Source organism: Phaethon aethereus (genome assembly GCF_964289735.1).
Source record: "Phaethon aethereus genome assembly, chromosome: 20".
Classification (NCBI taxonomy): Eukaryota; Metazoa; Chordata; class Aves; order Phaethontiformes; family Phaethontidae; genus Phaethon; species Phaethon aethereus.
In genome coordinates this window covers 1,296,441-1,319,496 of record NC_138596.1, presented here as the reverse complement: position 1 = coordinate 1,319,496, position 23,056 = coordinate 1,296,441, and the positions used below count along the sequence as shown (strand labels likewise).

The following is a 23,056-nucleotide window of genomic DNA, read 5'->3' as shown; positions in this document are numbered from 1 at the left end:
GCCAAATGCATTCAAACCTATCACCTGTGTACAGGGCAGCATCCATGAGGAGTGTGTGTCTCCACTGTGTGACATTTTTTAGCTACAAGAAGGAAAAAAGAAAATGGCAATTTTTTTTTTTTTTCAAAATGGAATACATAGTAAATATTTCACAACCCCATAAATAAAAATGATTGGCCTGATCTTTTAAAAACATATTTCCCTTTGGGCTCTGACTAAGCATGAGAAAGTTCAGCCTAAGAGGGAATTTATTTTAAAAAGCAATGAAAGGTTAGAAGCAAGGATGTGGGCTGGAATATGCCTTGCAAACGTTAACTGTGGAGGCATAGTGCTAATGGTTTGCATGTGCAAAAACATTTTGAGGGTTGTGAATTTAAACCGTGAAATTAATATATTCAGAATTAAGGTTTTCTTTCCGACCTTACGCATACAGGATATGGTGATTTTTAATGTTCTGACTAGTGGTGGAAAGATATGCAAGTGGTTTGCTGGTGTTAACTTAATGTTAAGGATCTTTAGCATCTCCATTTCTTCATTAATTTTAAATATTCAAATTTGCAACCTTAATGTTTCCTTAAAATAAATTTTAGCTTTTGATTTCCTTTTACTTTTTTGGGGGGTAATAGAGCAAAAATTGGAAAGTTCCATTGTGCTTGGTAAAACGTAGTAATGCCTTACACAATTAAAAACCTAATGTACATGACGTGTGTGTGTGTGCACACCCACGTACGCATGGCAAAGTGAACGGTTAGTCATTTACAACTTTGTGATTAATTTTTCCAATATTCTTATTTAATAGTTCTCCTGCTCCTTGGGGAGAGCTATAAAAATGGTTTTTATTTTTCTAATGTGTTTGCATTTTAAGTAGGTAAAGTCTCTTTAGATTCCCATTTGCCTAACAAGTAGATGAATATGTTCATCTTCAAATTTAAATGACCAGTGGGCTGAGACCAAGAATGATAAATTTCGGTGCAGGAGGGGAGGACGTTAAGAAAATAATAAGGAGCTTAGTTCTGGGATCTACAGTGTGAACAAATTTTGACCTTAAGGCCTGAGATATGTTCCTTCCATGCTGTAGTTGTTGCCTTTCACAAAAGCGTATTTCTTTGCAGCTCTGGGTCATTCATTCTTGCCTGGAACAAGACTTCTTTGTCAAGGTGCAGTGCCATCCATTGCACATTAACACAGGTTACTCTTGCCTTGCTCTTACATCTCCTTCTCTGAGTACATTGCAGGACTGGAATGGGAGAGGGTTTATCACTGCAATTTCTCAGGTTTTATGTAACATGGGAGATCCATTTCCCTTTGCCTTTCTCTGCTGCTGTTTGCTAGTTTTGACCTAGTGTCTTCACGTTACAGCACCAATGTCTTTTTTGAGGCTGGGTAACAGTTCCTCAGCCTGTTTTTTAATAGGGTAAATTTGAAGTTGCTCTTCTGACATAACTGTTATGCTGAGCGTTTTTTTTTGGATGGTCTCACTTTGAGTATCCTATTGTCTGTCTTGCCTTATAACCGCGTAAGGTGTGCTCGGGAGCATGACACACAAGCAGCAGTCATGCTGGAGGTTTTGATCTTCATGCAGATCCTGCAATTCCATAGCTCTGGAGAGGACCAGTTGCTCTGTATGTACTTTTAATCTAAGGTTTTAGGAAAGGAGGCTTTCAAGTTGTCTATATATCTGTGATCTTCACATGATCTTACGCAGAAAATTGATAATATACCGATAAAAATTAAATTTCTGCCCCTTTCCCAGATACTGACCAAATAGACCATGTTTACAGAAATCTGGATGTTAATACTTTGCAACAAATCCCTTACAGAGTTCCTAGGCCACAAAATTGATGGAGAAATACATTTATTCTAATAAAAAAGGATGAGAATTTTAGTAATCCTAGACTGTTCTGATCATCTGCCAGTTTGTCCTGAAAATGCCAGGAGAGCTTTACTGAAGATAGAAATACATCCCTCCACCGTTCACTGAGAAGGGATGGACTTTCCATCTTCCAACATGGGTTGAAATTTAGCAACAGAAAAGGTGTACAAGCAGCAATGCCGTTAATTATTCCAGGTTATTCTTTTAGCCTGAACCTTTGTCTGTTGAGCTGCTTGTTGGCATTTCAACAACATTGAACCTGAACAATGTTGCATACAAAAACCCAAAACACTTCAAGTATTTAAGTTCTCAGTATTTTCAAATCTCAGGATATTCATAACCAGGAAAGGCAGAGCAATACAAGGATTGCCTTCTGAAGACCTCTTCCTTTCAACCTAAGCAAAAAGGTTAAGAGTTCTTGATTATCTTGGGTGATTGTAGAGAGGAGGATTCTACATCCTTCCTAGCTTATTTTAATTGGATTTTGTTCTTTATGAAGTTTTATGGAGCCAGGATCTCTTCTTCAGTGCTGCTCAGTCATTTAACTGTCACTTTTCTTTTCCACTTTGGAAATTAGGCAGTATCCAAACTAGATACTCCCTCTGAATTCCCAGCTGGAAATCACAGTAAGAACAAAATTTCTAGTCATGGACAAATGAGTAGGAAAAAGTTAAGATGATGTTTGCTTTTCCTTTATGAAACTCTTAAGTGCTACATCATTAAATCTAAACAGTTGTGAAGTAGGTAAAGTAACGTGTGTTCCCAGCCAAACCATTTTGATTCCAAAAGGAGTTTAAAATGGCTTTTATTTTGTGTTGTGCATAACTCCACAATGTGGGCTGAATTGAGTTGAAAAACTCAAGACAGAGATTCAGCGTCCTTATTGCTACAAAAGGTAAATCTTATTGCGTCAACAAGTTAGTTGTGTACAAGTACACCTATTTTTTTAGAATTATGCAACGTTGAGGCTGTTCATTGTCAAATTGCTGGTAGTAGCATGTTGAATCTCTCTTTCCAACATTCTTTATCTTACACTTTGTTACAACGAGAATATAAAACAGTGCCCTGAAGTCACACCAGAATGAAGAACTATGAAACCAGATCTGCTGGCATTAATTATATTGTCTGGTGTGTCTGAATTTTGTGATGGAGTCTGAATATCCTGGTTCAAATGCCAGTTTTGGGGATAATTTTAAAGCGCCGTAATATTTTCACTTTAAATTGCTGGTATTTGCTGTCTGTTTGTAATCAACTTCAACATACTTCTAACTGTGGGAGAAGGAAATTCATTGATGTGTAACATGCTGAGAATGCCTGGGAAGTCTTTTCTCTCTCAACATTCAGCAAGTAGTACTCAAAACACCTTTTCCCCAAAATGTTTAAAAAAATGTGACCATCAGACTATTATGAACAAGGGGACTGTCTCTGAGAAATTGAGGATATTCCCCTCTGTATGGAAGTTCCTGGTAGTCTGGCATCAAGTTTCCAAACCTGGAGGGATTACACGCAGACCTCCATCATGCCGATACATTCAGCTGACACATGGTTTGGATGAAGTATCCCAGAATTCAGAGAAGTCACTGGCCATCTACTTGAAAGCAGCTTAAAAAATGCTGTAAGGTCAAGTCAGTCCTGTAGCTACTGAATGCACCTGCAACAGCTCTTCCTAGGAGCTGGGACTAAGCTCTGAAATGCTTCAGCAAGAAACGGAGCACAAGCCTGCGGCTCCATGCCCTCTCACCTGTCATTTAGACCCTTGCCAGCTTAAAGGTGAGCTAACATCTTGTACCATTTTTTGGTGATTTCAAGGGATTTAGCTCCTCTGTGTGAGGATTTGAGATTACCTTTTTCTTGGCTTGGTACTTGGCAGCCTGAGGACCCCCCTTTGTGAAGCATGGGAAGCACCATGCCTGGTTAAGCCAGTGGGTGCCTAGATGTCTCTTGTGTTCCTGACAAAGGCCAAATGTTTGTGGGAAGGAAATAAATGATCATGAAATGAGTGATCTTGGAATAGTTTGCCCACAGGGAAAGTTTTTTCCTAACCCCCACTTAGGAGCTGGCTTGTGCCTTTGTGTGTGAGGGTTCCTGTCCTTTCCAAAGTTCTGGATTTTATTATTATTTAATCCTTACTAATATAACTCTGGATACTTTAATCCTCTGAAGGGGTTGCTGCTGACTTTGGGCTCAGTCCTGCTCCCTTTTCAAGGAATTTTGCCATTAAACACCTTGAAGTTGAGTTCTGATGTATGTTGCAACTGATTTTACTGGCAGCTCTCTACTTGGCTGTAAAGTGCAGGTGGAAAGCTCATAACTTCTGTGCAAGAACACAGTTTGAATGAGGAGTAGGTGGAGTCTACAGGCAGTAAGCTCTATGTCAGCAGAGTTGCATTTTACCTCTCCCCAAGTGCCAGTCCAGCATCTAGAAGGAAGCCCCTAAAGATGCCAAAGGGTTAGTTAGGTCAAAGGAATCGTCTGTGAACCTGCATGAGGAATATCCTGCTAGCTTAGGAAGCCATAAATGTGTTCCTTTCCCTCCAGGTGCCCCTCTGGCTGCTGAAAGGGAGAAGAAGCCTTTCTCCAGAGTTGCCTTTGTGCTGCCCTGGGTGGAAGCCACAGAAGCAAGTGAGGGTCCTAGATGTTTTTTCTCCCTGCTGTGTTGTAAGGAAGCAGTAGCTGCACTCTGGGTCTTCTGGGGAGGCTGCTCAGGTAGTCTGTAAACTGGACACAGCTCAGAAGGGTGTTTCCTAGTGGCAAGCATGTATCACAGCTCAGAAGATGCCAGCCTTTCCTGTTTCTTTGCATTAGGGGTTTTAGCTGTGGTGGCTTTGGCTCTTACTGAAGAGTGCTGGAATTGTTTGTAGTTCCTTTCAGTGAGACAGACATCCCAGGAAAGATGATGCTTTTCTCAGTACTCCTACACAGCCGAATATTCACCAGGTCCAGCGCTCTGTGTTTATCACCAGCAGGACTCATAAGGACTCCAGCATCTGCCAGCAGAGTTTCAGGAAACAGTTAAGGAATGTGTGAGCATAGAATCATAGAAGAGTTTGGTCTGGAAGGGACTTTTAAAGGTCATCTAGTCCAACCCCCCTGCAGTGAGCAGGGACATCTTCAACTCGAGCAGGTTGCCAAAGAGCCCTGTCCAACCTGACCTGGGATGTTTCCAGGGATGGGGCATCCACCACCTCTCCGGGCAACCTGGGCCGGGGTTTCACCATCCTCAGTGGCAAAAATTTCTTCCTTATGTATCTGGTCTGAATCTACCTTCTTTTAGTTTAAAACCGTTACCTCTTCTCCTATCACAACAGGCCCTGCTAAAAAGTCTGTCCCCATCTTTCCTATCAGCCCCTCTCAGCCCTGGCCGGCTGCAATAAGATCTCCCCGGAGCCTTCTCTGCTCCAGGCTGAACCCCTCCAGCTCTCCCAGCCTGTCCTCCCAGCAGAGCTGTTCCATTTTGGTGGCCTCCTCTGGCCCTGCTCCAGCAGGTCCATGTCTCTCCTGTGCCGAGGGCTCCAGAGCTGGATGCAGCACTGCAGGGGGGTCTCCCCAGAGCGGGGCAGAGGGGCAGAATCCCCTCCCTCGCCCTGCTGGCCACGCTGCTTTGGGTGCAGCCCAGGACACAGTTGGCTTCTGGTCTGCGAGTGCACATTGCCGGCTCATGTCCAGCTTTTCATCCCCCAGTGCCCCCAAATCCTTCTCAGCAGGGCTGCTCTCCATCCCTTCACCCTCCATCAGAGCATCTTATGGACTGTCCTGCGATCCACTGGCGTGGCTGGAGGGACAGTGCTGATACTTCGTTGTCACTTAAGCCTTACTCAGAAAGTCTGTTTAGGGTCAGGGAGAAACATGACAACCTCAGAAAGAGGAATGGCAGATAAATGTATTGCAGTGGGATTAACTGTAAGAAATCCAGTCCCCCTCCCCTTTCAGAGATGCTGCTGGACTTTATGAACTGTTTGGGAAACGTCGTTTCCCAGGGTGAGCCAGGAATGTGGAATTCCTGGAGTCTGGTGCTTCCTTTCCTCTCAAACCTTCTGGTGTAAAAGTGCCACTCTGATCATGGAGCAGAACAAGGAGTGGGGTCCAGACTGCCTTCTTTTCTTTTTTAATTTTGCTGGTTTTTTGTTGACTGGGACCTAGAACACTGCTGGGTTGTAGAAATGATTCAGCAGACCATTGCAATCTATTCACATTCAGCAGTTTTGTCCTTCCACATTTAGAGGCTGTCCTCTTTCTGCAGTGCTCTATAAGAGTAGGATCACTTAGGATTCAAGAGTATCTGCAAAGTGCCTAGTTGCCATGAGAGGTCCTCTGTCAAGTAGCTTTTGTGGCTACTTCCATTTGAAAGGTCAGTATGAATTCTGAATCAGGTGAAGAAAAATTTTGTTCTTTTCCTTGGAGAAGTCCTTAAGATGCTCCCGCAGTGTGCTGTGTTGGAGACCCATCATTCTGGACCCTTGACGGGATGTGCTGTTGTCATTGCAGGGATGTCATCTGGGTGATATATGTAACTGTTTTTAATTTGGGTCTCAGTGATGCTGCACAGAGCTCTTTGAGCCCAGTGGGAACTAGTTTTTGAGGTCTTCTATTGCTGCACTTAGGAGGGAGGGTTAAGTGATCTGTAGTTTTAGCTTGTGATACAGAAGTCCTGACCTTTCAACAAATTTCTGATTGCTGTCATTCATGGGTTTCTAGAGCAAAATCCACTGATGCCCTCGGCCAAGTGCCCTAAGGAAAGAAGCCTCTTCTTCTGCCTGCCACTGTTGGGCATGTGTTCTCTTCCCTCCTTCTTTCCTGACAAAATGAAATACGTGCTTTCTTCTCTGCTGAATATTTGAAGCAAAACAACAAAAAATCTCAAAATATTTAATGTTACATCTAGAAAGAAAGATGACTTGGCTGATCATCCCTAGGGCAGGGTATTCAGCAGCTACAAGTCATTGCGGAACACAGACCACACGACAGGCGCCAGCCGGCAGCAGCCCCAGGAGACAGGCAGAAAAGAGCAGCACGTTGCCTGTATTTTACTGGAGGTGCACTTGTAGGCAGAGTACTCAAAATGCCTTCAGATCCCATGGAGTTATTTCTTGGGGTACTTGAAAAACCTGCTTGTTTGCCATCTTAGTATGTCAGTCATTTCTATCTGAGGCTTGTAACAAGGCTGTTGCTTGCTAAGATGTGATGCCACATTTTGGTGCATGTATTTTCACGAGATTGAATGCGGGCTGACTAAGCATATAAGGCCATTAATCTTAGACCTATTTCTGGAATCTCTACTCCCCTTGGAAAGACTCATGAGCATGAAGGAGGAATGGTATTTGCTGGAGTTTGGTTTTTAACTGGATGTCTTAAGCATTTTGAAACCCCAGCTTTGCAGCAGTGTAATAGGGTGATTGCTCAGCTTGCAGCAAGGATGCGTTCTGCAGGACTGTTGCCTGAATACCAGTAAGGGACAGCACTGAATCTCTGTGCTAGTGGGCTAATGGGTATCTTATCCTGTCTTTTTCCTGATGTCCTAATAGTGCCTATTGGTATGTTTTTGCTTTTCGTGGAGCTGCACTGCGTTCATGTCTGGTGATAGGAGACAGCTTGAATCTGAGCAGACTTGCTTAAGTACCATTAGTTTGGCTATGTCTGGTACCACCTCTCCAGAGGTTTAGGGATGGGGGTTTCACTATGGGCTTGCAGGCACACCTGAGCACTTGGAGTCCCTTGTAGCTCTTCCCATTGAAAGCTATGTTGTTACATATATTGACTATGGTACCCCAGCTGGAATCTACCTTGGTGTAGTTGTTATAACTCGGAGCAGGAAAAGTAGTAGCACACAGGCTAATTTTGCTCAGTGAGCTTCTTGCTAAGAAAGCTGTCGCTGCTGGGAACAGCACTAGAAGTTTTCGATGGCTGTCAGCAAAGACAGCTTTATTGGGTAAGAAGGAGGAATTCTGGCACTTGAGTGCAGCCCTAGAAGAGTGACCATTGTTCAGAGGGGGTAAAGCTTAGCTACACATCGGCAGTCGCCTGATACTTTCTGAATTCTCCGTAAACCTCCTCGTCTCTGAGACTTGGCACCGTTTGCTGGGCGTTATCTCCTTTAAAGAGTTGAGGAAGAGATTAGTACCAATACCAACTGGAACAAATTCTTATTTCTCATAATGATTTGTTTCACTATAATCTCTGGAGGTCATTCTTCCTTAGGGAAAACAGTCCCCTAACAAAACAAGCAAACCCTATTCTCTTGGGGTGCATAGTTATACTTTTTATCATGTTTTAATTTTCTCCACACTGCCTACAGAAGGAAGTGGTCATACCCAGCATGTGCTATTCAAGTCTTCGCTGTTCACAGCAAGATCCCCACAATCTTTCTTAAGTTATAAAGACTACAACTAGCCATGCCTGTTTAAGTCTGTGAGATGGTGTGCCTAGCATTTAATTTTATTATTTTCTAACAAGTCTCTCTCTTTATTGAGCACTTTTCTTCCAAACTAAGGCCATAATAGTTTTATTCCTCCAAATGGAGGTGTTGAAAGTGCTTAGTATTTGGTACTCCTTTGAAGAATTAGTCTTCAGTTCATGTACCACATGGCTCATTACAGTTCAAAAAGAAGGTTGGTTTCTTGTCTTTGGGGGAGTCAGCGATGTGGGACTGGTTAGTGATGACGCATTATGAATTTCCTTTGCTAATAACTGATTGTAATTGTTTTTTTGCAACAGATAGATACACAGATATTCACTAGCAATCATTAGATTCTCTTCATTGTCAGAAAGGGTCCAAGATAGATTGAGAGCTCCCATGCTGTTGCATGACCACAGCAGGAGACTGCCTAAGATTAAATAAAGAAACACAGTTGAATGTGACCCACCAGTGCTTTTATCACTTGAATGGTCTCACAGTCGTGTTTTTCTTCTCCTCCTTTTCATCCTTAAGCAGCGCACTGTGTGAAGCAGCGAATCCTTTTCATCTCGGTATATACGCCTGGGCTCTGTCTCACTTTTTCAGCCTAGACTATTTAAAATCTCTTAGATCTAGCTTAACATTGCTCTGATGAAATACAAATATTTTTTGGTAGCAGAAGTAAAGTTCCAGTGCCCAGCTCTTTAACACCCTTTATATTTGGTGTTTTTCTCTTCTAGACCACCATAGCTTCTACTTCGACTCTGCCAAGTAGAATAAAAGACAGAAAGTGAATCTTCGTTTAGTGTTGAAAGCCTGTGTGCTGATGGACTACAGTAGTGAACCCAAGTGAGCAGTTAGACTGTACCAATGCATACTACTTTAAAATACTTCATTTTTTTAAAAATAAAATTATTGAGACGTAAAGTAAAAGCTTACTTAATGTGCGTACTCTGGTGTGTTTGAACACAACGTGGAAGAGGTAAAAACAAGGCTTTAACTTTGCTAACCGTATGGATACATGAATACAAACAACTGAGCTACTGCAGGGGAACTTACTGAATGGCAGCTCATCTGTGGAGCTGCAGTAGCTGATGTGTACACTCCTAACTTGTTCCTGTTGTGAAGTAAAACACATTCGTTTCAAGATCCTTTGTGCCTACACAAGCTGATGTGTTTTAGTTCTCAACAGGGCAGCAGCACGGAACCCATCGGCTACTGTGGTCAGTTGGCAAGGACAGTGCTGCACGTTGCAGTGGGGTAACTACTTGCGGATGTCAGTCTGTACCCCGAGGTGTATGTATGACATCAGACAGTGGAAAAACTCCACCAAGCTGACAAGTGAAATTTTACTCTTACACTGACATGGTAGCTGAGCCAAAGAAAGAGATTCATTGTCACCAGTCAGACCAAAACAAATTCATAAGCATCTCGAGCTTTTTTGCATCTGTCATGTCTTCTCCACACAGCTGTGGTGAAGGGGTCTGTTGTTGCTGGGATAAAGGGAGGGGGTCTAGGGTGCAAACATCTATGAAACCAGGCTCCATCTGTCCTCCTGATCATTGAGCACTTTACTGTTGTGCGTGTTTTGGATTGTTGGTTCTCTTTGGTTTTGTTTGATATAACATGCCCATACGGGATCTTGGGTGCAGTTGGTAACCAGTAAGCAGCAGCAGCAGTGAGAACCGAGTGTGGTATGAGCATGCAGGTACATCCAGTCCATGTTGTAGTTGGCATATTAAGGCTTTGACTTCTAACAGCTCTGTGTTTAGTTCTGCCAGTTTGTCCCCATCCTGACCAGTGCTTGCCTACTGTAGCCCTGAACTTCCAAAGGCCTGCTGCTCTGCATCTTCACTGCTGTGAGGTCCTGTGGAGGCTGTACTGGAGAGCAGAGCTGCCTGAGTAGGAATTAAAAAACCAGAATATGCCCCAAGCCATATAGCGTGGTGCACACGGGGGACATTGTGAAGCAGTGGTTGTCTGCGTGCCTTAGGGATTTGACAGAGCATGTGGGCTGAGTGTAACTGCATGAGGGGTGTCTGACTGAGCAGCGTCGTCTGGAGTGCTTGCCTTTTACCTCAAAGTTTCTAAAGTGGCCTGTTTTCTTCTTCCTACAGACAATTTTAGGTACACATGTGACATTTGTGGGAAAAAGTATAAATATTATAGCTGCTTCCAAGAGCACAGAGACCTACATGCCGTGGATGGTGAGTACTGTTTTGACACTTAGACACCCAAACTAGAATGAGAAGTCTTTGCTGTGTCTTTTGTTGAAGAAAGTCTGAGAAGTCTTTTGCTGTGGAAGGCAAAATGTGGTTCTGCAGGACAGTGCGGCCTGTGATGTACAGGACATTGCACAGCATGGCTCACTCGCCTTTGTCAGTGGAGGCACAGTCCACAGGCGCTGCAGCAAGAAGTTTGCCGTGCTTGATTCTCTTTGCGTGCATCAAAGTAACACCCTCTGCTGGGATCTGTAGTCCTTGCAGTCCTCCTATCTGTATTAAGGTTCATGGTTAGAATAGATATGCTAGAGCTGAGTCCTTCAAGGTAAATTGTCAGTCTGGCTACTCATTGGGCAAGAGTTGGTTGCCTTTTGGTTTCTAACTTCACAAGATTGTTCCCAACGTGCTTCTCTGTAAGAAACCACATTTCAGAGTTGACAAACGTTGTTTCGTTCTTGTTAATCACTGTGGTAGTGAACTGATGCAGTTGTCAGTGGACCTTACAGGCCAACTTTTGCTATGTGAATGTAGGTGTGGCCTAGGCTGGTGACACTCAGACAGAAGCAGGCACCTTCCTCCAGAAGCAGTGTTTCTTTTTTCTGCATCGGGGGAAATAGAAGCAACAACATACTGTCTTTGACTGGCCCCCTGCTCACTGAGCATCTAGAGCTCATCAACTCAGAGCTCACAGATACTCCAAATCCTCACTTGCGTATGCTACAAGCCTGTTGGTATTGCTCCTCAGTTGGCCAAGGAGGAAGCCCTGGCAGAGTTTTAGAAAGACGCTGCTTGGAAAGCAGAAGGTTTTGAAACTCTGGACTGTCTTGGAAAAGAAAGTGGTTTTTCACAATTATGTGGTGTCCAAAAAACTGCTGGTTTTGACTGGAATGTGTAGACATCTGAATATGCTCTAAGAACAGCCAGCATGCTCTTGCAGTGTACCACCACAAGCTCCTTTCCTCCCATGCGGAGCCAAAATAAAATTACTGGGACTGAAAGTGACTGTGAGATGGGCTTCTGCTTCTGTCAGAAATGTGTCTTCATAGCTATTGCTCAGGGACCTCTGCCTAGGGTTGAGAGGGATTTGGAAACACCTTCCACTTGTGTCTTGCAAGGACACTGTTTGTCTCGGTTCCTCCAAGGTGCTGGTTGTGTCTAGCAAACACAAGCATGAGGCAGCTGTGCATCTGAACTTCACACGGGGCTGTGTCAGTGTCAGAACAAAGGCCTTGAGAATCTGTGTACATTAGGGCTGGGCATGCTCAACTAGTTCCTGTGTGGATGCTGCCGGGAAGAGGAGGGACTGGGGCACAAAGCCTGGTTTATTCTGTGGGGCTGCAATATGCTGAAGTGGTACGTGAAATACAGGAGGAAAACAAGGCCATTTAAGAGGATTTAATTTCTGTTTTGTTTCTTCCCCTCCTTCTTCTATTCTGTGTTAGTTTTTAGTGTGGAAGGGGCCCCAGAAAACCGGGCAGGTAAGCCGAGATCCGTCGTGTGCTTTATTTCACAAACCTTTTCAAATATTTAGTAATTCAGGCACAGCAGGTCCGATTCTACACTTGTAAGAGTCGAGGGAGTTTTGTCACTGATTGCAGCAGGAGAGGAGCAGCCTCTCTCCCTTCCCCAACATGTACAGCCAGTAGGTTGATGCCCAGCCCTAGTAGATACCAGGCTTTTGTTGTACATACAATTGATCAGGCTTTTGAAAATCAAAGAAACAGGTGTTTCATGTCTCTGGTGATTTAGTGAATTGTTCAAGGCATAATTAATTAAATTATTTTATAAAATGGGTTGGGTTCTGATTTGTTGCTAGCTGTGGTGTTAGATGGCAGAAAGTCACTGGTCAGTATTTGTTAGCTGACTTGTGTGCAGACTGCCTTACTGTGCCCACTCTCAGACAGTATAACGTCATTAGATAGGAGATGCACTGGAAGAAAATCAGAAAATATTAATCAGGCTTTGCAGTGTGTTTGTTCAGTCTTTCTCTGTATTTTTTAAACATTATTTATCTACAAGGCGTGTAACTGATCTGGAAGGGGGGTAATATCTGCTTGGGGCACCTGAGGAGGATGAGGGACCCAAGTCAGACAGAGGGGTCATTGGGTTTATAATTCCTGTCTTGAAATCTTGTTACAGATTGAAATGTTATTACAGATGCAGGAGCATTCAGTGCCCATGCAGCTGTAGAAGGAAAACCTGAGGGTGTTTGTCAGCTCTCTTGCTGGTTCTGTTTTCTTGCAGACCCCTATGACCAGGCCGTCATAGCAGCAGATGAAGTGAAGGAGGAGGAGCCAGAGCCATTCCAGAAGATTGGTCCAAGTATGAGTTATTATGCAGCTTCAAATGGGAAAGAGAAAGCACAAGGGTTTCAAATCTGGCATTAGCTGGAGTGCCTAGCTAATCTGGCATTAGCAGAAAGATATGTTTAGGTTCAAATGAACACCAAACACCAGCAGCCCTGGCTCTAAGAAATGCAGTTTTATGGTGTTTTCTGCTCAAGAGCTCTGCAAAGAGAACAGGGAAGAGACTCAGGAGAAAAGCAAGCTGGCGGTCATTAGAATGGGTGTTAAGGTGTATTGGCAGACTTGGCAGGTGGTTGCATTCACACTGCCTTTGTGGTGCATTCATCAAACAGATCAGAGTGAAACAAAGAGAGGACCAGACTTTGCCAAAGCATTTATGTGAACTCTCCATTTTGAAAACAGTTGATTAACCTGGATTTTCCTTTGGCTTGCAGCTTGCTGTCAGTTCTGTACTTCCCAGCACTGGCAGGAGCGGGAGGTGTCAGTGTATGGTTACGGTACTTCATTATTTCAAGTACCCCTAGAGGAGGAATTAGCACAGTTATTGCAGAAAAGCCCCTCCTGGAAGAGAAGCTTACAATTCCAATATAAAAGTTCTGTAATTAAGACTTAAACTTGACAGCTTGTTTCCTAGTTTGACTGTTGCTGTTGTCCACACATCACAGACGGTCTGTAACCAGAAGACAGAACTGTGTCATCTGTAATATAGACTTTAGAAATGGATTCTCTCCTTTGTTTACCTGCTGTAATTTTGGGATAATCTCCTGTAGGTCGCTCAGTTCTGCTGGACTTTTTATGCACCATCCATAACTCTGGACACTGGCTTTAACCGTTGCATTTGTTGGGGAGAAGGCTGTGTGAAAGACAGGGCAGATAAGTTCCAAGTGCATGAAGAATATACTCTAGTTTTTGTGACCTGGCCCATTTCTATGTAAAAAGTCAGGAATTCGGTGGTTGTATCTCGGAGTGAGAGGATGCTGCACTCCTTTCTGATCTTTGTATTTGTTTCATCTTCACAGAAACTGGCAATTACACCTGTGAATTCTGTGGCAAGCAGTACAAATACTACACTCCCTACCAAGAACATGTGGCGCTGCATGCACCTATTAGTGAGTATCCTGCTGGAGATCTATTTCATTACAGACTATGATTTACAGTGGCTGGTGGCAAACACAAGGGTTGCAGGAGAGAGTGTCATTCTTGTGGTTCCTTCCACTGGACCTGTGGGATCGCAGCTGGCAGGACATAGATCATGTGCTGACCAGGGCACTGTAAAGCTGAGCTGGAATCTCCTCTCAGAGGGACACTGTTACCGTTAGGTCTGTAATGTCACTGAACTTTTACCAAAGTCTATGCAATTCTACATGTGTTCCTTGGGGGTTTGATATTTTATTTGGTTGTTTAACTGAAGGTGCTGGTACCTAAAGTGCACATTACAAAATGATGCACAGAATTTTTAGAATCCCCTAAATAATGAGTGAACATACAGGCTAGGGAAGAAGAATCTTTGTTACGAGCTTATGAGAAATTATTACAGACAGTGAGTTAAAACTGGTTTTCAAAATCATGTAAATTACCTTGGCAGCTTGCTACTAAATCACAGGCAATAAAATATTTATTTCAGGGAGCTCAGGAAGAGGCAGTTCTCAGCATACTACACGACACTACGATCTGCAATCTGGAGGGGCACTACAATCTGCAGTCCCCAGACAAAGGGGAGGTTTTAATGAGCAATTAAGTGTAATTCAGTGCAAAATTTTAGTAAAATAGTTGAGAGAAATTCTTGCTACATGCTGGTTTTCAGTGCTTTAAAAGTATGCAGAGAAGTTCTTTACACCTGAACTTCATGCTTCTTTCATAGCACTGCCCTGTGCTTTACTGTGATGTTAATGCTGTGAGCCAGCGTGGTTGCTCTTTGCCCGTGTCTGTCCAGCTGCCAGCATTTTGGCTGATGGTGAGGATGGATGAGCCAAGCTCATTAGCTTAGTGGGTTTCTTTAGCTGCTCATCCGCAGCCAGCAGAGGGAGCGCACACTCCTTCCTCACCAAATTCAGCTTCAGTTAGGTTTTTAAGTTATTGTAATAAGGCAGCTTTGGTTTTAGACATATTTAGAAATAAATTTGGAACATAGTCCACCAGACTATCACTTTTAAGGTGGGTCATGGCTTGGTGGCTCTTGACAGCTCCCATGCAGGTTCTCTGGAGCATGGAGATGGACCAAGATCATGGTAGAAGGTGGAGGGTGTAAACCTCTACCACTATCATCACAAAGTTATTCTTTTCATCTCCCACCTGCCCAAGGGAACTAACCCAGTGCTTATGATTGCACACATAACTGTTATTACTAAACATTCCTGCACCCGCAAGTGCAGTAGGTGAATCTCCTAATATAGATGAGCCCCTCAGACACCAAGGCTTTGATGTCTCTAGTCCACCCCTGTACAGATAGCTAAGGAGCAGTATGCTGTAAGGACTGTGCATTGACTCTCCTCTCAGCAATAGGAGATTCTTAGCTTCCCAGTACTTCCCATTTCAAGGGTATTTATCGCTATGGATATCTCTCTACCCTCCCAAACATCTCTAGGCTGAACCTGCTCGTTCCAGTCCAGGCTATCCAGCATAAAAGAAAAACACAACTATTCTTCTTTGAGAGGTATTTGCCTGAAGTAGGCCCTGCAGGTCTGACTGCAGATTGAATGGTCCACACAGATACTGCCCTTCTCCCTGTGCTGAGTGCAGCTGCAGGGTCCTGATGGCCACTTTTTGAGTACCAGAAGCCAGTTTTGGAGGAGGAGGCGCATTCTTTTGAATACTGGGGTTGAAGCTATTCTTGCACCATGGTTTCTGCAGTAACCTTTGTGAAAGCAAAGCAAAAGAAGCTGCCCCTGCTGCAGACTAGACAAGGAGGCACTGAGATGTGCAGATGGGTTTCCAGTCCTTTCAGCAAATATCTTTAACTATGAGGACACTTAAGATCAGATGAGGATAATATTTTCATAAGGTTTAACACTGTCCCCATAATCTTTTCTTTTTCCTTTTTTTTTTAACCCTTTTTTTCCTTTCCTAATCCCCATGACCAGTAAGATTTATGATTTACAGTGACAAAACCACTAACCCTGACGAGCATACAGGAGAGGGCATGATTAGCTCCCAAGGCAGGCTGGCCAGTACATCCTCCCACCTTTCTACTGCTCAGATTCTGCTCTTCCTGTAAACCAAGGTCCTGTGAGGAAGCTGTAAACGTATCACTTGTGAAAAGCACAACTGGCATTTCTCATGCCCTAGCAATCAAGTAGAGCTGAGAGTGTGTCTTTACCCTGGTCTTGTTCTTGTGGTTATAAGACAAATGCTGAAAAGTTAGTCGTAGTGGGAGCTGGTAAGGAAATCACTACAGCATTACCAGTTTAGCTTTCTGGGTCTCTCTGCTTGAGTGCAAGCTTCCCTTCCGGAGCCTGTCTTTCTGGTTTTCTGTGATAATGGATAAAAATTTTTTTAAAATGGGCTAAAACAAGGACTCATATCCCGCATGGTCAGTAGGACCTTGCAGGGTAATTTTTGGTCAGTGCTGCTGGATACCAGCTGTGTGGAAAAGAGCTCTGCTGTGGAGTTCCCTGGAATTTTTAATGCCAAATGTCTCCTTCGCAAGTTCCCTTTTCTTAGTGAGGAGTAGGGGCTTTTTCACATGCTTAGGACTGGGCTGTTACTTTTAAAATACATATTCTTATGCTCTTTCTGTCAGCCTATTCACGCTTTCTAAGAAGGGTATCAGAGGCTGTTTCCCAAAAATGTGGATTGTAGGCACATTCATTGCTGCAGTTTTAGGAATGTCTCTGAATGGAGGTGCACAGGGGGAGGGTTCAGAGATTTCTTTCTGTCCTCCTCCAGGCTCTGTCTGCTCTGTAAAATGGAACTGATTTAACCACATTTGCAGGTGGCTGGGCTATTGTGATTGCTCTTAGATGATGTATTTACAGTGCAGCAAAAACCTAGTGCATTTGGGATGTGGACTGGCTAGAAGAGCCATCAAGTGGGTTTTAGCTTGGTGAGTTCAGGCTCAGGAGTGTGCACTCACCGTATCCTCTTCTGGTAACTGCAGATAAGGCAGCAGACTCCCTGGTCACGGAAGTATGTAGTGAGAGCACTGAAATCTGCACAACTATCCATGGTCATTGCTTCCAGGATGAAAATCTAAAGTGATGTCAGGGCCCTGAGTGCACTAATAAGTCTTAATGGCACTGATCAGCCTCACATGGGGCCTCCATCCACATTCAAACCCTGTATTTCAGCTCAGCTCTGCATCATCAGTCCCTGCCTGAGCTACACTGTAGGATATTGGTCTCCAGCTCAGTTGTAGACATGCCCATGGCTGGCTGTGGATCCCATTGGTCTGTACCCCAACCTGTAGACTGACTTCTCAGCTTGACGTCAACCCTGTCTCATCACTCTGGACTTCTCTGAGAATCACTGGTATGTGTCTGGCCCTGGTTATCCTCACCAGAGTTGATCCTGCCCCTGACCAGACCTGTTGATTGACTTTGCAGCTTGACCACGGACCTGTCTCATTGCCATGAACTTCCTGATGATCTGGACTCTTGGTTGTACCTGTCTGTCATCTCTGGCCCTGCCTTGCTAACCTCTTTCAGGGCCTGTGGGATGGGCCCTGTCAAAGACCCTGTCCTGCCATACCTGCCCATGATCATAGTTGGCTCTGTAGGGGATGGACCAACCTACATCCACCCTGACACCTGAGATGCTCAAGGAAGTTCATCAAGCCTCTCTGCTTAATTACTTTTCTTACCATGAAGGACACTGGATACAATTTGTTCATCAAAAGTGCTTAGACGCAGTGTTTCTTAAAGGCAGCTGCCATCATGGCTTTTCCTCTTTGGGAAAGGCATCCTTTTTGGTAGCACATCTAGTTTTCCCACAGGTCCTGCCTCGGCAAGAAAAAAACAGACCCAGATTCCAGTTGGATGGTGTGTCTTTGCTTCCTTCATCTCACTGAGTGAAATCTGTGAGTCCACATGTTTTTCCCATGGTCTGATCCTACAGTGCCTTAGCAACAGGCTCCACTGGCAATATTTGTTTGTATGTATAAAGAAGCACATTAAGAATTTGACAGGTTTGAGCACAGGGTTTTTCCTGCAGAAAGACGTGTTTCCAACAGCGGAGGTTTCCACTCAGCGTATTGAATTTCAGGCCATTGTTAAGGAATTGCTTTCCATCATACGCATTAAAGATACGGTTTTGTTCAGAGCTGATGGTATAATTCCATCTGAACCATCTGAATGGTTCCTTACGCATCCTGACAAGATCTCTCTGAAGAAATGTGATACATAAATTATTTACCTGGAAGAAAGCAAAGTTACTGGGATAATCTGATCTCTGTTCTGTTGTTGTGATGCATTGTGGTAGTGTGGTTTTATGTAGCTTTAGGAGACCTGTTTAAATGTCTGCCAGATTTTCTACTTCACTGTCACAGCTTGCCGCTCACAGAGCTTGAAGATCTTATCAAAGATGAGAAAGCCAGGAGGAACCACTGTGATCTCTGGTTAGACCAGAGTAAGGCATGCTATAGGATTGCCTTGATTTAATTGCTCATGTATGTTTTAGAGAGACATCTAATCTTGCTGTTAAGAGTGACAGAAAATGCAGCAACCTCTTAAGGTAATTATTTCGATGAATTATTACCCTCATTAAATTAAGACTAAAAATATCCAGATGTAGCTTTCAGACACTAGCTCCTATTTGTAACTTTGCTAGGTGAAGGAGGACTAAGTTACCAGATTTCTGTCCTTGCTAGACCCTTGTATAGCCTGCTGTCAAGTCACTTCAGAGTGACTAACCTCCCAGTTAAGCCAAAGGAGTGACTTGATGTTTCCATTGTAAGGTGTGCTGTTCTTGTCCTTTATTTATCCCCTTGCCTTCTCATCTGAATATTCTCAAGTCTTTTAACCACCTTTGTGAAGTGGTTTTTTTTCAATGAATTATTAGCATCCTCCAGACTGCTAGGACTAATGTTCTTTTGTCTGTCTTGCCTCGCTGGTTCAAACTCTGTCTCTGCCTAGTGTCAGATGGAGCAGCCTTCTCCCTGGGGCCTGAATTTGAGGACACACTATTTGTTTAAGTTGGGAGGGAAAAAAAATAATTTTGGAGGTTTTCATATCATTGAGACTTTTTTCTTCAGATCTCAGAGAGAGGGCAGTTATCTGGACTGCAGAGGATTCACAATGATACTTTCTGTTTCTGACACTGAATAGTTGGGTGATTGCTACTTCTTCTTGGTATAGATGGGAAATAAAGCGGCAATTGGTGGGAATGGGCCTCGTGGGAAACTAGATGACACGTAAGCAGAAAATTGTCATATCTGACTACATTTTTGCTGGCAGTTTGGCAGCAACTGGAAGAGGATTATCCATGGAGATTGAAAGGAAGTACAGGAAGCAAAAGCAAGCTTCCTGCCTATTCAGCTGGCCAGAGACCAAGCAGAGGAGAAGTATCTTGACCTAAACTATGAGACAACCTAGTGCAGAATCTGCTGCAGGAGTAAACTAACATGAACAGAAAATGTCATCTTGGATCTGTGTAACAGACCAAAAAAAAACCAAAAAACTGTTTCCTTTGAGTATCTGTTTGTAGGCCACTTCAAAAGTACACATTCTCATTCTTCAGTGCTGCTGACTGCTGACAGGGAAAGATGAGATCACTTCACAGTGAGCATCCAGTCCCAGTCTGGGTGACCTTTCTCCTCACCTGTTTCAGAGACAGGTTGTTGTGCTGCCATGGCAGTCTGTGACAGAGAACTGCTCCATGTGGTTAAATATTTCTGAGTTACACTATATAGGATGAACAGGTGCTAGTGTTCATCCATCCAGCATCTAGCATCCTAAAATACCACTCTGTAGAAATTACTGGCAATGAGCTTGGGCTGTGGGTTATGTGAACCTTGTTTCTTAGTGATTTTTCATGGCAGATGGTTAGAGTGGGACTTGGCTTCAGGAGCCCTATCCAAATTTCCGTGGAAAAAGCCACTGGGGAATGAAGGGGGTTGTTAGGTTGTTTCTCCATTTTTGTCTTTAATCCATGGGGCCTAGACAAAGGATTGTCCTCCCAAAGGTTTTTCATATGATTTTTGGCATTGAAAATTCCTGGTGATCCTCACTGTGCATTGCAGAGACCAAAATGTAGATACGTTCAAAGAGCATATCCCAGTAATACTCAGAATTTCTCTACATGTCACCAGTACTTATCTGGAGATGGGGGCCAAAAGACTTTTCCTGACTTGCAGGATGAGAACTCTGTCTCCTACTTCCCTTCTATTACCAACAGCCCCCTTTCCTTTGTATTTGGTTAGCGAGACAAGGAATTTAGCTGGAGATCTCTAGGATTTACGTAAGGATCAAGTAACAGAGATATAAACTTCTCCCTATTCAGAGCTCTGAGTATCATACTAGAAACCTGCTTTCAAAACTCAAACTCTTACGTATATAGAAGTGGAGGACAGAGATGCAGGTACACCCAGCCAGGCCATGGCAATCAAATAATACTCCCGGATGAATGGGGTGAGTCCTGCTGGAGGAGGAATGGGTTGGTCACGTGGCAGTTAAAGGTGTGGAAGGGAACTAACAAGCTTCAATAATCTCTCCCCTCGGGTGAGTGGGGAATGCAATTTTGTTACATGGGATCAGTGGATCCACAGTTGCTGCAGGTCCCCACGCAAGGGATTCGTGAGCATGGCTGTTAGAAAGCAACCCTCCCAGAAGGCACACAATCTGGGAGCTGACTGACTGTCCAGGCACTAGTTCTGAGTGTTCATATCCAGAGTTCTCTCGATCTCCACTCTTCGTGGCAGTGAAGACACAGGCGAGCCAATCCAGCAAAAAAACACCGGCTTCAATAAACCGATGTTCTACCCTCCTGCACCGCACCCCCTCCGGTGTCCCACCGGCATCCCAATCCCAGATGTTCCGCGCTCCAAATTCTGGATCCCCAGGAAGCAAGGCCATCACAGGTACCAATTGCCTTTCTACCATCAACTTTCTTAACTGCTTAGTGTCCAATCCTGCCCTGGATTGGCTTTTGACCCTTCCTGGACTCAGTCTGCTCTATCCATGACTGTCCCAGAAAAGCTACTCCCAGAAGCAGTGGAGGGGATTAGATCCTTTGGCACATTACAAATAAAAAATTAGATCAGCAGTAGGTCTTTATAACCTTTTCTCAGTGACAAGTTGGTTGTTTTTTAAGCGTTGTGCTAACCACGAGGTACAAAAGACCCTGTTTCAAATCCTGGTGTCACAAACTGAGGAGACCTTCCTGACAAGGATTGGCATAGTGGCTTGTCAGGTATGGGGATTTTTGTTTGGTTTTCGGCTTTGTTTTGTATTTAGTGTTTGTTTCCCTCACAGCTATATCTTCAGGGCTAGGCCTCTTCCTGAGGGAGTGAAACGGAGTACAGGTGTTTTCACAGTACTCCACTCCCCACAGGAACCACCGAGAGAGAAGCTGGGCTCCAGCAGCAAAATTAATGGCACAGAACCATTACAGAGGTGTTAGAAGACTCAAGCTAAGGTTGATCTTCCCATAGTCCCTGTTTCCTCCTTCCAAACAAGATCAAGCCTTAAAAAAAAAACAGAAAGAATAAAAAAAAAAAAAAAAAGCAGAGAGCACTGAAAAATAACTATTAATAAATAGATGTGGGGCATAGCGTTGACACGTCCAGGCAGCAGGGAAGCACTCTCTTAAATCTGTGGGATTGATAGACACATATTCCATCTCAGTACAGAGAAAGGGCTGGTTAATCAGATGGTGTTAAAACACCCCTGAAATGTCTGGCATGGACAGATGCCAAGTAGCAGAGGTGGCTGTGGCTGTGGGAGAGGCCGCAGGATGCTGAACAAGGATGCTTTTTCTTAGATGACACACATCTGCAGCTACCAGATGTTGCAGTGATTGACCTGTCTTACAGCTTGTGGATCCTGAGATTCCATATTGTTATTGCACCTCTATGATTTTATTTCTATGATTTTATTACTAATTTGAGGTCCATCCAGTTCAACCAAGTTAGGAGTTAAAGCTTAGAAACGTTTTTTCATTATTTACTTAAACTTGCAACAGCTTCTTCCAGTTTCATGTCTCCTACAAATGTGGAAAAACTGGGAGCCTTCCTCAGGCCAGATTCATCTGAGCAGTAACTGGGAGATGTTTTTTATAAAGGCACTTTTTTCCTCCAACTTTAGAGCTCTAATCAAAAACTGTATCAGTATATTGGGTAAAAACTTTGAGCTAAAAACTTGAGTAAAAACTTCCTGTATGGAGGAAGGAATTGCGTGATGCTTGAGCCTGGTAGATTGATCTTCAAGAGACTAATACTTAGTCTGGGGGTCCTACCCTGTCTATCTGGTGGTGTCATTTCTGTGGTGTCTTTCAAGGGAGCATCTTGTACAAATGCAATCTGAGTGGCTTCTTGAATTTCTGGTACAAATGCATTGACCATAACACCTATCAGGAAGACAGTCTCCAGAAGGGATGCCTTCCAAGTGTTGCGGTTAGAAACGTTCCACATGGGCCTAGATAATACCAGAGATGGTGGAGTACCACTCCACTGACAGTGTTTGCACAGACACTTAGTGGAGTGGCACTTATTTTGTCTATACAAATAATTTTGCTTTGCATGCAAAAGGTTCAGGAATGGGGGGGGTGGGGAGAGAGAGAGAGAGAGACAACTTCTATCAGCTGCCCTCTCCTGTGTGGGAAGGAAACAGTAAGACCAAGGAGACGCATTAAAACAGTTTTTTCTTATTGACAGACTTGGGGGAGGAAATAAAGAAAAGATAGGGGATGAGGACAAAACTACCATGCAAATTTTTCCAAACATTTTTGGAGACCTCCAACTCACTTCCACGTGTGACGTAAGCCAGGATTTGAACCTGGGTCTCTTGGGGGGTAGGTTGGCCTAATCCATTTTGTCGTGGTCTCTTTTTCCCACTGTGCCATCTTATTTTCTAGTTACTTAAGGCCTATTATTTATCTGTCAAGGGGGATGGACTAGATAATATCTCCAGTTCCTTTTCAGCCCTGTTTTATGTGACTGTGTTTAAACTAATTTGATTACCAAGTTTTCCTGTTCTCATGCATTTTAGAAAGAGTCAGGAATGTAGCGGATAATTTGAGGAGCCTGCTCAGGGTTTGGAAGGGCCCACTAAGGACTGACTGCGCCAAAATTCACGGGCTGGGAGCTTCATGCAGTTCAGGTCTTTTCTAGCCA

At 43.7% G+C, this 23,056-nt stretch overlaps 1 protein-coding gene across 1 annotated transcript in view; it reads left to right on the top strand.

The window, feature by feature from the left end:
- The window catches only part of ZNF618 (zinc finger protein 618), a gene marked incomplete at both ends in the record, with an annotated part of 160,473 nt that overhangs the window by 111,257 nt on the left and 26,160 nt on the right, over window positions 1-23,056 (top strand). The window contains 6 exons of the mRNA XM_082009003.1: window positions 4,412-4,495; window positions 10,382-10,471; window positions 11,929-11,964; window positions 12,731-12,808; window positions 13,812-13,901; window positions 20,615-20,803. Coding sequence (XP_081865129.1) covers window positions 4,412-4,495; window positions 10,382-10,471; window positions 11,929-11,964; window positions 12,731-12,808; window positions 13,812-13,901; window positions 20,615-20,803 — 567 coding nt within the window. The remainder of the gene's footprint in view (window positions 1-4,411; window positions 4,496-10,381; window positions 10,472-11,928; window positions 11,965-12,730; window positions 12,809-13,811; window positions 13,902-20,614; window positions 20,804-23,056) is intronic.